The 12,529-nt window shown below is 40.3% G+C and overlaps 1 protein-coding gene across 14 annotated transcripts in view; it reads left to right on the plus strand.

Annotated features, from left to right (window-relative positions):
- The window catches only part of NMRK1 (nicotinamide riboside kinase 1), a 59,725-nt gene that overhangs the window by 27,056 nt on the left and 20,140 nt on the right, over window positions 1-12,529 (plus strand). For 10 of the 14 annotated variants that reach the window (XR_008618220.1, XR_008618222.1, XR_008618219.1 and 7 more), the window contains 6 exons: window positions 34-105; window positions 736-842; window positions 3,320-3,403; window positions 7,844-7,955; window positions 8,335-8,420; window positions 10,087-10,413. Coding sequence is in view for 1 of the 14 variants with exons in the window: in XM_024126922.2 (XP_023982690.1) it covers window positions 34-105; window positions 736-842; window positions 3,320-3,403; window positions 7,844-7,863 (283 nt within the window). In the remaining 13 variants the exon portion in view is untranslated. Of the gene's footprint in view, window positions 1-33; window positions 106-735; window positions 843-3,319; window positions 3,404-7,843; window positions 8,100-8,334; window positions 8,421-10,086; window positions 10,741-12,529 lie in introns of those variants that run through there. The other 4 variants (XR_003681243.2, XR_003681242.2, XR_003681239.2 and 1 more) reach the window with 4 other exon arrangements.

Raw genomic sequence — 12,529 nt, forward strand, 5'->3', positions numbered from 1 at the left:
AAACTTTGTGCACTAAATATGCTGTTAATTTAGGCCCCTTGACACTATATGGAACAGAAGCTATTTTCTGACCATTCCGTATGAAGAATGTAAGAGGAGGAGGAGGTAAGTTTTGAAATTGCCTTTGTGGATTGTAATTCAAAAGACAAACTTTAGGAAAAACAAGGAAACAGCATTATTGAGCAATGTGTATATGTCATTTTTCAAGCAAGAGAAGCCTCAATTCTTCATACAAAGAGCAAGACCTTTTTCCATAAATGGTCACCCACATGGAGTAATGCAAATTACTTTTCTAAGAAAAGGCTCTTGTACAAGCTCTTTGGCTCGTCTTTCCTAAATCTTCATGTGAAGAAATCCCATGTTGATTATGGTTTTAAATTAGGGGGCCTGTATTCTGCTACAGCCACAGAGAACACCAATTAGTTTAAAGCTTACTACAACATATTAGTATCTCTATCATTATTTACATTAATATTTGTCTCTCAATTCTTTTATAAATCACTAGAGGGGGGAAAAATAATTACGAATGGTAGTCAGTGAATTACAGAGTTCATTTTTTAGATCAGGGGACTAAATCCATTGGGCATTGTGTTTGTAACTGGCATTGAGTCTAAAAAGTGTAGTCTTAATCCTGTTTAGACTCAGTCTCTGAGTGATTTCCCCATTGTCCTGACCATTATTTTACTTTATCAATTGTGTTTATGTCAACATAAAGTTTCCTACGTATTTTGATAGTACAAGGATCTACGAGCCTCCAGACACCCCAGGGTACTTTGAGGGCCACGTGTGGCCCATGTATCTAAAGCACAGAAAAGAAATGGAGAACATCTCATGGGAAATCGGTAAGTGCCTTTTTTTCCCTCCACGGAAGGCTTTTTACTTGTCATTGCCTCAAAGTACACAAAAGAAAGAACTTTAGAAGGCATTTTTCTCATGTATTAGATTATAAAAGGACACTTTAAGCTAGAACACTCTGGGCTCCCCCTTCTCCACACTGGCTCTCCTGCCTTCTGTTTCTCTCTCTATGGCTCTTGTGAAAGTTTGTCAACTTCTAGATGGTCATTCATTCAACAAATATTGATTGAATGCCTTCCATGTACAAGGCACTGCCCTGGTGATATCAAGGGAAATAAGGCAGACTCAGTCTCTACTCTTATGAACCAGCATTCTATCAGGAAAATGGATGTTAAATGGATGATGCACAAGATTATCCTTTTTAGCTGTGCTGAGTACTGTGACACTGAGCTTCAGGGGGACCACCCAAGTCTCAGCAATCCAGGAAGGCTTCCTTGAGGAAGCCATATTTAAACCACGTGATAGATTTAACTGGACAAAGGGAGGTAAATTGGGGAGATAGACGATCACCCCAGTTAGTGGGTATGGTGCATGAAAAGACCAGGGGGCACCAGAAGGAAGGCTGTGGTAGAGAAAGCCAAGGCAAGAGGTGATGTTGCTGATACAGGAAGGATCCAAACCCTGCAAGGCCATAGACCAGTTAAGGACTTAGGTCATTATCCTAAGGAAAGTGGGAAGCCCTCTACAGGGAGGCTTTATACAAGGATATGGTAGATATAAAATTTTTGTTTAGTAAGATCCCTCTGGCTATGTGAAGGGTAGATGTAGAGGGTGAAATATTGGACATATGTACTCAGAAGAACTGCGTGATAGGATAGACATGGAGGGTGCAGGCAATTGAGGTGGCAAGGACAACAGCTCAGGAATGGGCAGGCATTATTTCAGAAAATAGGAAAAAGTGAAGGAGTCGCAGATTTGCAAGGAGGAATGCGAGTCTGTTTTGCACGTAATGAAGTTGAGATGCCTGAGGGACTTAAAGCAGTGATTTAGAAATAAATATCTGGATCTAGGCCAAGAACGGATCCTTGGGATATAGAGTACCACATGGAGAAGATGCAGGAGGCTGGAGAGAGAAGGGTTTTAGATGGGGTAGAGCAATCAAAACTGACGTATCTTTTCAGAATAAAGGGAGTTGCGTATATTGTGAGAAGCCTCGTGGCCTCTTTGGTAGCTACAGAAAGCACACAGGGCCTCCCCATGATCTGGCGGCTATTATGATCCCTTCTTCAGTCTGGTTCAACCCCTCTTCCCCATCCACAGAGCCTCTCGTGACATTCTGGCCACACCACTTCCAACATGGACCATTGGTTGCAAGGATGTCTTCTTACTACCCCCCTCTCTCTCTCCATCTAAAATGCAAATCCAACCATGCTCCTACCTTGCTTAAATACCTTCAAAGAGTCTCCAACCCTTCAGTATAAAATCCAAACAGCCAGTCCTCAAGGCCATTAAAGACTAAGGCACAGCTCTAAAATCTCATCTCTATACTGTTCTGCCTCCCCACATTCTAGCCTTTCCAAACTGAGCTTCTTTTCCTTAACAAAGTTCCTCCTACCTCCCTACCTCTGCAGTTTTCTGACTAGAAGGCCCTTTCTTTCCTTTAACCTACATAACTTCTACTTTTTATCCCAAACTGACTATGCCAGTTTTGTTAAAAATATATATCTCATGGGCCTGGAGAATTCAGATTCAGTACGTATGTGAACTCAGACCCCTGCATGGTTTAAGAAGCTTAACAGGGCTTCCCTGGTGGCACAGTGGTTGAGAGTCCGCCTGCCGATGCAGAGGACGCAGGTTCGTGCCCCGGTCCGGGAGGATCCCACATGCCGCGGAGCGGCTAGGCCCGTGAGCCATGGCCGCTGAGCCTGCGCATCTGGAGCCTGTGCTCCGCAACGGGAGAGGCCACAACAGTGAGAGGCCCGCATACCAAAAATAAAATTTAAAAAAAATAATAATAAATAAGCTTCACAGGTGATCCTGATGTATAAGTAAGTTCAAGAACTACTCGCTTAAGTGATTTCTTTCTTTTTGTTTTTTGGGGTTTTTTTTGCCATGGTGTGCAGCTTGTGGGAACTTAGTTCCCGGACCAGGATTGAACCTGGAGTCCTAACCAGTGGACTGCCAGGGAATTCCATAAATGATTGTTTTGAGAAGGGACCTCTTCAGTGCTCCTAAAATGCCATATGCACAGTGCCACTTAACTCTGTTTCTTTCTTTCTTTCTTTTTTTTAATTTTCACATCAGCTAGTTTGAATTTTCTCTGCAATAAATCAAAATTTCTTACCCGTTGTACCTGGCTGTGATATATTTCTCTCTTTAATGGCTATTAATTTCTTTTTAAGTTATGTTCCTGGGTTCTTTGGTTAAACATATTGGTGTTCTCAAGAGATGTCAAGTGCCAAAGTAAGCATCCTGTATTAATAAGCCTGTTAGCATTTGAACTGCTCTCTTTTCTCCTTCTCAGTTTACCTAGATGGAACAAAATCTGAAGAGGACCTCTTTTCACAAGTGTATGAAGACCTAATACAAGAACTAGCAAAGCAAAAGTGTAAGTATTGTCCAATCAAAGTGGATTGTGAAGGAGCAGCCAGTAGAAATAGTTCATTACATACCCAAGAACGGTATACCAGAAAGCTAATGTAGGAGTGGCTGTATGTATTCATGCATTGCTTTGAAGATAGTACAGAATCAGACACTTTGAATGGGTCTAGGGACTTGATTACTTTGTTTTTTTTAAGGGTGAAAATATTCACCCTTTTGTTATATCTCTTAATTATATTTATGTTATTTAGTTTAATATTTTTAGTAGATGGCTGTGATTTCAATGGGACTGAAATTATCCTTTGAGTCTAGTGAAGTTAAAATGCTGGTGATCTTCTTTTAATATGTATAGAGTTCCCTTTCTCATTTATTCCTCCTAAAGATTTTTTATAAATTCTATTTCCCAAAATAAACAAAAGGTTTTTTTTTTTTTTTTTTTTTTTTTTATGGTATGCGGGCCTCCCTCTGTTGTGGCCTCTCCCGTTGCGGAGCACAGGCTCCGGACGCGCAGGCTCAACGGCCATGGCTCACGGGCCCAGCCGCTCCGCGGCATGTGGGATCCTCCCAGACCGGGGCGCGAACCCGGTCCCCCTGCATTGGCAGGCGGACGCGCAACCACTGCGCCACCAGGGAAGCCCCTAAACAAAAGATTTTAATCATTACTTACTGAGTGTTTCTTCAAGGTTTTCATATCAGACAATACATTTTGCAAGTGATAGAAATCCTCCTAAATCTGGCTTAAGCAGAAAGAAAGTACAGGAGTGGCAGTGGCTTCAGGCTTAGCTGTATTAAGGAGCTCAAATGGGGTCCTCATGGTTTTGCCTCAGTTTCATTTTCTCTTTGGGTATATTTTGAAGTCAGTCTCTCTCCACTGACAGGTATGATGTCTTTTGGCAGCACCATCCTCCTAGATCCAACAGCCCCAGTAAAAAGACAGTTTATTCGTTTTCAAGATTGTCTATGAGTTGATAAATGTTGAAGCTGAGTGTTGAGTACAGGGGATCTATATATTATTCTCACTAGTTTTGCATATGTTTAAAATTCTTTATTTTGAACATTTTTTAAAGCAGTTTTCCATTTTAGCCCAGCGGAAAAGTCCCAGGAAAGATTTTGATTGGTCCTGCTTGGGTCACATGACTTTTGCTAAACCAGTCACTATGCCTGGGGAGATGGTTTATTCTGATTGGCTAGGACGGGATCATGTACTCATCTTGTAATTGAGTACCTCTCCTAAGACCTCCTGACTTCAGGGGAGAAATTCCCCAAGGGAAAGCAGGGCAGGAGGTAGAAACCAGAAGAAGAAGGATGACAAAGTGTGCTGGGAAAACAAAACTATAGATCTAGCTGTTTCATTGGAACTGTTTGAACTAAAAGGGTTTTCATGGCTAACATACAAAATGCAATCATCAGCTGGCTCAAGAGATGACAGTATGAGTCACTTTGGCAGTGAAGAATATTACATGCTCTTTTGGTGAGAAACAAATACCCCAGTCCAAATCTCAAAATCTCTCCATAAGAATTAGATTTCCTATGCCCTCAGTAAATTCCTATCTGACTAGCAGTCTAAGCCCAGCCAGGCAGCTCATTGATCCTGACACACTCCCAATTTCAGGATCAGCCCTTCATGTAGGCATGAACCTATTTAAAGAAATTTCAGGACCATATTAAAATTTCTTCCTTTAAGTGGAACTTAAAATCCTTGCCAGGAGCTGATTCACTTTGTTATAAAGCAGAAACTAACACACCCATTGTAAAGCAATTATACTCCAATAAAGATGTTTAAAAAAAAAAAAATCCTTGCCTGCTCAGGTATGCCTGCTCACCCCTGCCATCTGTTACTCTGATAGGCCTCCCATAATGAAGCTCAGGCACCAGCATAAGTGGATACAGAGTGTAGGGTGAAGACAGGGGCTCAGCCTTTGTAAACGATAGCACCTGAGCCAGAGCCACTTCTCTGATGGTTATTGGCTCCCTTGCTGACCTTGATAAGATATTTATTGGGTGTTTCAGCAGTTTGACACCTGTACCTTTCCATCGTCTCAATAATGGCTAATGCTTGGGTCCAATTTTCTTTTAATGACCAAGTCATACGCTGAAGTTTGCCCTTATGATCCACCTGCTGATAAAAATAAAGGAGCCTTGGGACTTTCCTGGTGGCACAGTGGTTAAGAATCCGCCTGCCAATACAGGGGTCATGGGTTCGATCCCCGGTCTGGGAAGATCCCACATGCCGCGGCGCAATTGAGCCCCTGAGGTGCAACTAAGCCCCTGAGCCGCAACTGAGCCTGCGCTCTAGAGCACTCGTGCCACAACTGCTGAAGCCCGCATGCCTAGGGCCCATGATGTGCAACAAGAGAAGCCATTGCAATGAGAAGCCCGCGCACCACAATGAAGAGTAGCCCCCACTCACCGCAACTAAATAATTTTATTTGTTTATTTATAAAAAAATGAAGGAGCCTTGATCGTGTAGCTCAGGCAAATTGCACCTAATTCCATACCAAGTGCCAGCTTGTGCCATCTGGTCTAAGGCCCAAGAATAGCTCGCATGTTTTGATGAGGGCTGAAAGCCCACAGCAAAGTACATTTCCATGTGTGTGACACCCTCCTCTTTCCTTGCCTACATCCTAGAGGTTTGTAAGGAAGTATTCCTTTGTAAGGCTATCTTGCTTGTGTTCAAGATATTGCATAAAGCTTAAAAAGAAAAAAATAATAGCAAAATGTTAGAAAAGAGGTAAAATCCAAAGAAGATCAGCTTTTCCTACCTCCAAGATCTATGTTCGTTTTTTCCAGTTGCGTAAATAAGTTACTGCATTATTTATAACCCATCACATTTCCCAGTTCTTCCAACCACAGTGCCTGCCAAAGCCAGCTTGGAGGGATCCTCAGCATAGCCTGGTTTAACCCTCAGTATGGGTCTGAGCTAGCCAGGAGACCTTTCAAATGTTTCAGTTGACTACACCTCAAGCTTCTGATAGCATCTCATAAAGTGTTTAACTAATTTTCTACTCTAAGCATATAGAATCATAATTGTGATTAAGTAATAATAATGAAAGGCAAACAACAAAGATTGAATTTAATTATTAATGAAACAAATAACCCAGGAGAGTAAGTTTATAAAGTTATATGTTTAATCCTTATTTAAATCCAGACTTTGAGGCAAAATTTAATCATTACCTATTCTCCCTATGACAAGGCAGCTCTAGCTACCAGGAACATTCAAACTCCCTTTAAATAAAATGTTTATTTTCATCTCATTATAAAAACATAATTTTTTTAAAAATTTTAATCTTTTAGGGAGAAAATAATCACCTATATTCCCACCAATTATCACTGTTAACATTTTGATAAGTACATATCCAATGTTTTTGCTATTCACATCAGTCTTTTGTATGGTTACATGGTTTACATAGTTAATTGTCATGCTTACTTTTGTTTTTAAATTAGTACTTAATATTTAATAAGCTTTATAGAGTCCATTATGTAATGAAACTGAATAAAACTAAATAGTTCTCCCAGTTGAAGGATTCAAGGCTGAGTTCTGTTTTGCTCGTAAAAGTAAATTATAAGACCTGACAGTGACATCTTACTACAGAAGAAAGATATCAAATCAAAGAAACAAACATTGTAAAATAAAAATTTAATAAAATGAATTTGGAATATTTTTCTATATTGAATTTAAAATAGTTTCCATTTATAAAGTAATAGTAGTATAATTATATAGTATAATATCCAAATTAACAAAATTATTGAACCATTCCCCAATTGTTGGATATTTTGTGTTGTTAGAAAGCTTTTTACATTGGCAAATAGCATGCAGTAAAAATATCTGCACAAATTACTGGTTTTCTTCTTGAATTATATTAAAATTTTTCAGAAGTAGCACTTGCTTGGTCAAAGAGTATAATCATTTTTATATTTTACATGCTTCAAAGATTAAATAGTATCCTAAAATAGGTGTGCTTTTCCAGCATGAGATGTGTAATAACAATGCAGTAGGCTTATCACTGAGTTTCTAAGCCAAAGTCACTAAGTATTCAGCAAGGCTTCTTTACTTTAAAAAAATAAAAAATATTTAAAAAATAAAGATTGAAGGTAAGAATACTTCTTTCCTCAAACCAAGGATAACATTCCAAAACAAGAATTCTACTGTACCAGCCACCTTTTGTGTTATTCTTCTAGTTCTCAAATTATTTCATTCCTTGAAGTCAAGGATTATTATGCCAATTGCAAATGATATTGGATATCTGATAGCTGAAAATAGGCTTAAATTTAACACAAGGATTAAATGAATGAGACTTGGACTCTATTTAGTTCTTTACAGAAAACCAGCATTTCTTGCCCCAGAATCTCTGTAATCTTAATATCCTTAGATGTTAGTGTGAAGATTTAATAAACTGACAATTGGAATTCTCCATTAATTTCTTTTCTATTTATAATTATTCCCCAGGTCTGCAAGTGACAGCGTAAAAGTTGGAATGCACTGAATCCTTCCTGGAGTGAATTAGGAAATTCAAAGGAATCTATGCAAGAACCTTAACCAAGATACAATGTGTACTTCGGTACATGACAGCCTGTTGTTTTGTTTGTTTGTTTTTTTGTTTGTTTTTTTTTTTTTTTTTTTTTTTTGGCGGTACACGGGCCTCTCACTGCTGTGGCCTCTCCCGTTGTGGAGCACAGGCTCCGGACGCGCAGGCTCAGCGGGCATGGCTCACGGGCCCCACGCCTCCGCGCGGCATGTGGAATCTTCCCAGACCGGGGCACGAACCCGCGTCCCCTGCATCGGCAGGCAGACTCCCAACCACTGTGCCACCAGGGAAGCCCCAGCCTGTTGTTTTGTTTATTTGTTTCTATCACATTTGGTTTCCTTAACACATAGAGAAGTAAGTAGTTATCCATGACAATGGACAGGAATTTACCTTAACTTTGTTCTCACTCCAGGAAGTGCAAGATACAGCACAGCTCACAAAGAGTGAGTCAGTTTCTCTCGACCAGTGATTGTCAAACTCTTCTGAATGGGACCCAGAGTAAGGAATAAGATATAGATCACAATCCAGTATATATGTAATCTATTGATGTGTGTGTTTGTGTGTATGTGTCTATATGTGTTGCATGTATCATATCAAGAATTATATTTACCTCACATACAATGTACTCTTGATATTTTTCTATTTTTAATTTTTTAAAAATATTGGTGACCATCCCATAGCAATGCCCACCTCCTGCAAATAATGGGATTACCAGGAGTAGTCATATTGGTAATCATATTGAATAAATCAACAATTTGCAACAGTATCTTTTTTGTGTTTTGTCCATGTTGCTGCTGTTACTGTTTTTTATATGTCTGAAACCACTGAATCATTTGTGTCACTTATGCTGAGACTTTGTTACAAATAAGGTTTTTTATTTGCATGTTTTATTTTGTTTTTGTCAAACCATTGGTCTAAAATAGCAGAAATAATTTACAGTTACTTCAGTGATATGTAATACAGGGGAGCTTTCATTGAAAAACCCAACAGGAGATCTGTATAATCGTATAATTTTTTTGAGGGCTCATTCATTGCTGGAATTTAAATTAGTGATCAACTTGTTATTTATTAATAATAGATAGATTGCTCACACCCTCTCAGTCCTTACAAATGTAAAATGTATTCTTACATTAACTTTAAACATTCTCTACAGACTCATCTGATCAGAGCTTAGAAATTTGTAACTAGCTTACACTCAGTGATGACTAGGGGGTTTTTTGATCACACACACTGAAAAAAAAAAATCTGGGCTCAAATTACAGTTCATCCTTTTAATAGCTGTATGTCTTTGATCTAACCATTTAAAGTCTATATTTCCTCTTTATAAGAAGGGGATATCAACAGTGCTTAGTGTGGGTTTAGTGGAGAGTAAGGATAAAGTCCACAATCCTTAATATGGCCCCCAAGACATTCCCTGATGTAGCTTTTGAGTGCCTCTCTACCCTCATTTCCAGTCACTCGATCCACTGCTGTTCAGCCATTGGGACCTCCTCTCCTCAAACTTACCAGGACCCTTCCTGCTTCACAGCGGGCTCATGTGCTGCTCCCAATACTTAGAGCAAACTTCTACAACCCTTCCCTCCAATTAGTCTGCTAACTCCTACTCCTCCTTCAGCTCACCCCTAAGATGCTGCTTCTCAGAGGATTCCCTCCTCCTTGTCCCGCCCTCATAGGTACTCTCAATGTTCTGCTTTTCCTTCAAAGCGTTAATCACAATTGTAGTTACACTGCCGCTTACAGAATCACTCATTTAGTGGCTGTCTCTCCAGCTAGACTGCAAGCTGCTTGAAGGCAGGACCTATACCTCTGTGACTTAATTACAAACACACCCCTGCTAACTAGCACAGTGTCTGGCACATAATGAACACAATAAATGTTGGGTACTTGTTATAAATTACTACTATGTCAGGAATGAGTTCACATGCAAGCAACGTGTTACTTGACTAATAGTAGCTTATTGGGGTTTCTTATTTTTACATAACCAAGAATTATGGGTTAGAGTTAGAGTTAGGGTTAGGGTTAGAGTTGTCAGATTTAGGGGGGAAAAAACAAAAAGAAAATTAGAGGGCATACAGTTAAATTTGAATTTCAGATAAACTATAAATAACTTTTTAGTGTAAGTCCCAAATATTACATACTGAAGACCTGTTTTTCTGAAATTTAGCAACTTGAAAGTGTTATGGAAAAGCCAGGGTCTTTCATCCTCGGCTGCGGAGCTACCCCAGGAGGTCACAGGAAGGCAGCAGAAGCTCCCCGCACAGTGTCAACTATAAAGGCAGGAAGCTGGGTAGAGGACGCACAGCCAGCCGCAGGCCTTCCCAGAGTCACCCAGCAGTGACCCCAACAGCCAGAACTGCCTCCATGGCCACTTCTCACTGCAAGAGAGGCTGGGAAGAGGCATTCCGAGAGGTTTGAGCTCATTGTGTTTCATCGTCTGGGGATGTTGCCACAGAGAAGAAAAAGCTTTTACTAAGGAAGGTGGAGAAAATAGGTAAGCAACAGCAAGTATTACCACAACCTTTTTTCTGCTTATCCTCCCTGGCTCTGATTTTAGCAAGCTTAGATAGATGTAATTTGTGTTATCAAAACAAGATGATTTTTTTTTTTTTAGTGTAAAAGTCTAGATATGACTTTTCAAACTTTATTATTTCCAAGAATTTCTGAAATACCATCCCCCACAGAAGGCAATTGTTGACTGAGAAGCATCATACTTGACGGTCATTTCCCCCCATTTCAGCATGTGAAAACAGGTCAGAGAAAGACTCTTTATCTGGAGGAAAAAAAGAAAAACTTTAACAAACATTAAAAATGTAAACGTTCAAATCATTTTGGGAAGAAGTGAACATTTTTGCTTACTACTATGAGTGAGAAATAAATCAGGAATTTGAAATAAAGAATACTAGTGCTTCACTTCCAGTGTGTGCTTTCACATTTAGTTACTCTTATCAAAGCAGTTAATGGGATAGATATCTGTTTAGAAAGACTCATGCTCTTTATTTATTGAAAAGGAGCAAATCTGCTGAAGACTTCACTTTCTATGTATAAATAACCTCAGTCCCTTTAGGATGAATTTTCTGTAGGAAGGTTTCATTGTGCTTAATGTTAAACCCAGAGGAGGGAATTTAGAAGAGGGCCTCATGCACAGACTGTTACAGTAAAGGGTGAGATTCAAGCCCACCAAGTTACCTTTTAAGGATACGCTTGTGGTAGTGCATAGAATCATAAAATGTTGGAGCAGTATCAGCTTGTCTAATGCTCTATATTTATGTGTAGAAATTAGAGCCAGAGTTGGTGACCTGCCCAACCTCATGCAGCTAGTTATTGGCAGGACCAGGGCCAGGACATAATCCCTACACCACACAAACATGCACACACATATTTTTCATTTTAAAGCAAAAAAAGGCAGAAAAATATCTTGCTAGCATACATCTCACCATCTTTCCTTCGAAGGGAGCAAATTGGAAAGGCAAAGGCTGTGTCAGGGGAAAATGAAGCTTTCTGTTCTGGGCTATTGGAACTTTGTCAAGGAGGCAAGCCAACTCATGAGGTTATCTGAGGGGCAAGGAGCAGTGGTGAGCTAATGTGAGCTCCATGCCACTGTCTGCTATGCTGACCTTAGGTTTGTGGCTCTAGCTGTTCTTCCAGTAACTGCAGTCATGGTGGAGACCTAGGGAAAAGCAAGGGTATGGAAAATGTAGAATGGGCATTACTCTACTCTTCTGTGTACACACAGAAACAGATGAAAATTGCAATAGCAGCTTTGGGGCCCGCATCAAGGTAGCATGACCTGCAGATAGAGAACATCAAAAATAGAATTTCTTACCGAAGTGAGCATAGCTGATGCATTCATGCCCACGAGTCCAGAAACACATCATCAATGTAAAAGTAGAGATTAAAATATTATTTTCCGTGCTAGCTTCCAGATCCCAGAGAAGTTAGGTTGTCTTCTTCAAGATCAAAAATTGAGACTAAGGACGTCCCTGGTGGCGCAGTAGTTAAGAATCTGCCTGCCAGTGCAGGGGACACGGGTTCAAGCCCTGGTCCGGGAAGATCCCACATGCCACGGAGCAACTAAGCCCATGTGCCACAACTACAGAAGCCCGCGTGCCTAGAGCCCATGCTCTGCAGCAAAGAGAAGCCACTGCAATGAGAAGCCCGTGCACCGCAACAGCAAGTAGCCCCCCCTCGCTGCAACTAGAGAAAGCCCGCACAGCAACAAAGACCCAAAGCAGCCCCCCAAAATAAATAAATAAATAAATTGAGACTAAAACTCATACAAATAAATCCTTATTGACTCTCCTCTTTGTGCCTGCACAGCAAGCTCCTAGAACTTACTGTTATAACAGTGGTTCTCAAACCTTAGCATGCACCAGAATCCTTTGCAGGGCTTATCAAAACAGAGATTGTGGGTCCCCAACCCCAGAGTTTCTGGTTCAGTTAGTTTAGGGTAGGGTGCTAGAATCTGCATCTCTAACAAGTTCCCAGGTGATGTCAATATTGCCTACTCAGGGCCCAGGAGGAATTACTGCTCTATAGTGGGCAAATAAGCACCTTGTGGGCCCAGGAGGGCCCAAACTGGCTGTTATTCAGATACTACCAGACTGAAA

This window comes from Physeter macrocephalus, chromosome 9 (assembly GCF_002837175.3).
Source record: "Physeter macrocephalus isolate SW-GA chromosome 9, ASM283717v5, whole genome shotgun sequence".
NCBI classification, from domain to species: Eukaryota; Metazoa; Chordata; class Mammalia; order Artiodactyla; family Physeteridae; genus Physeter; species Physeter macrocephalus.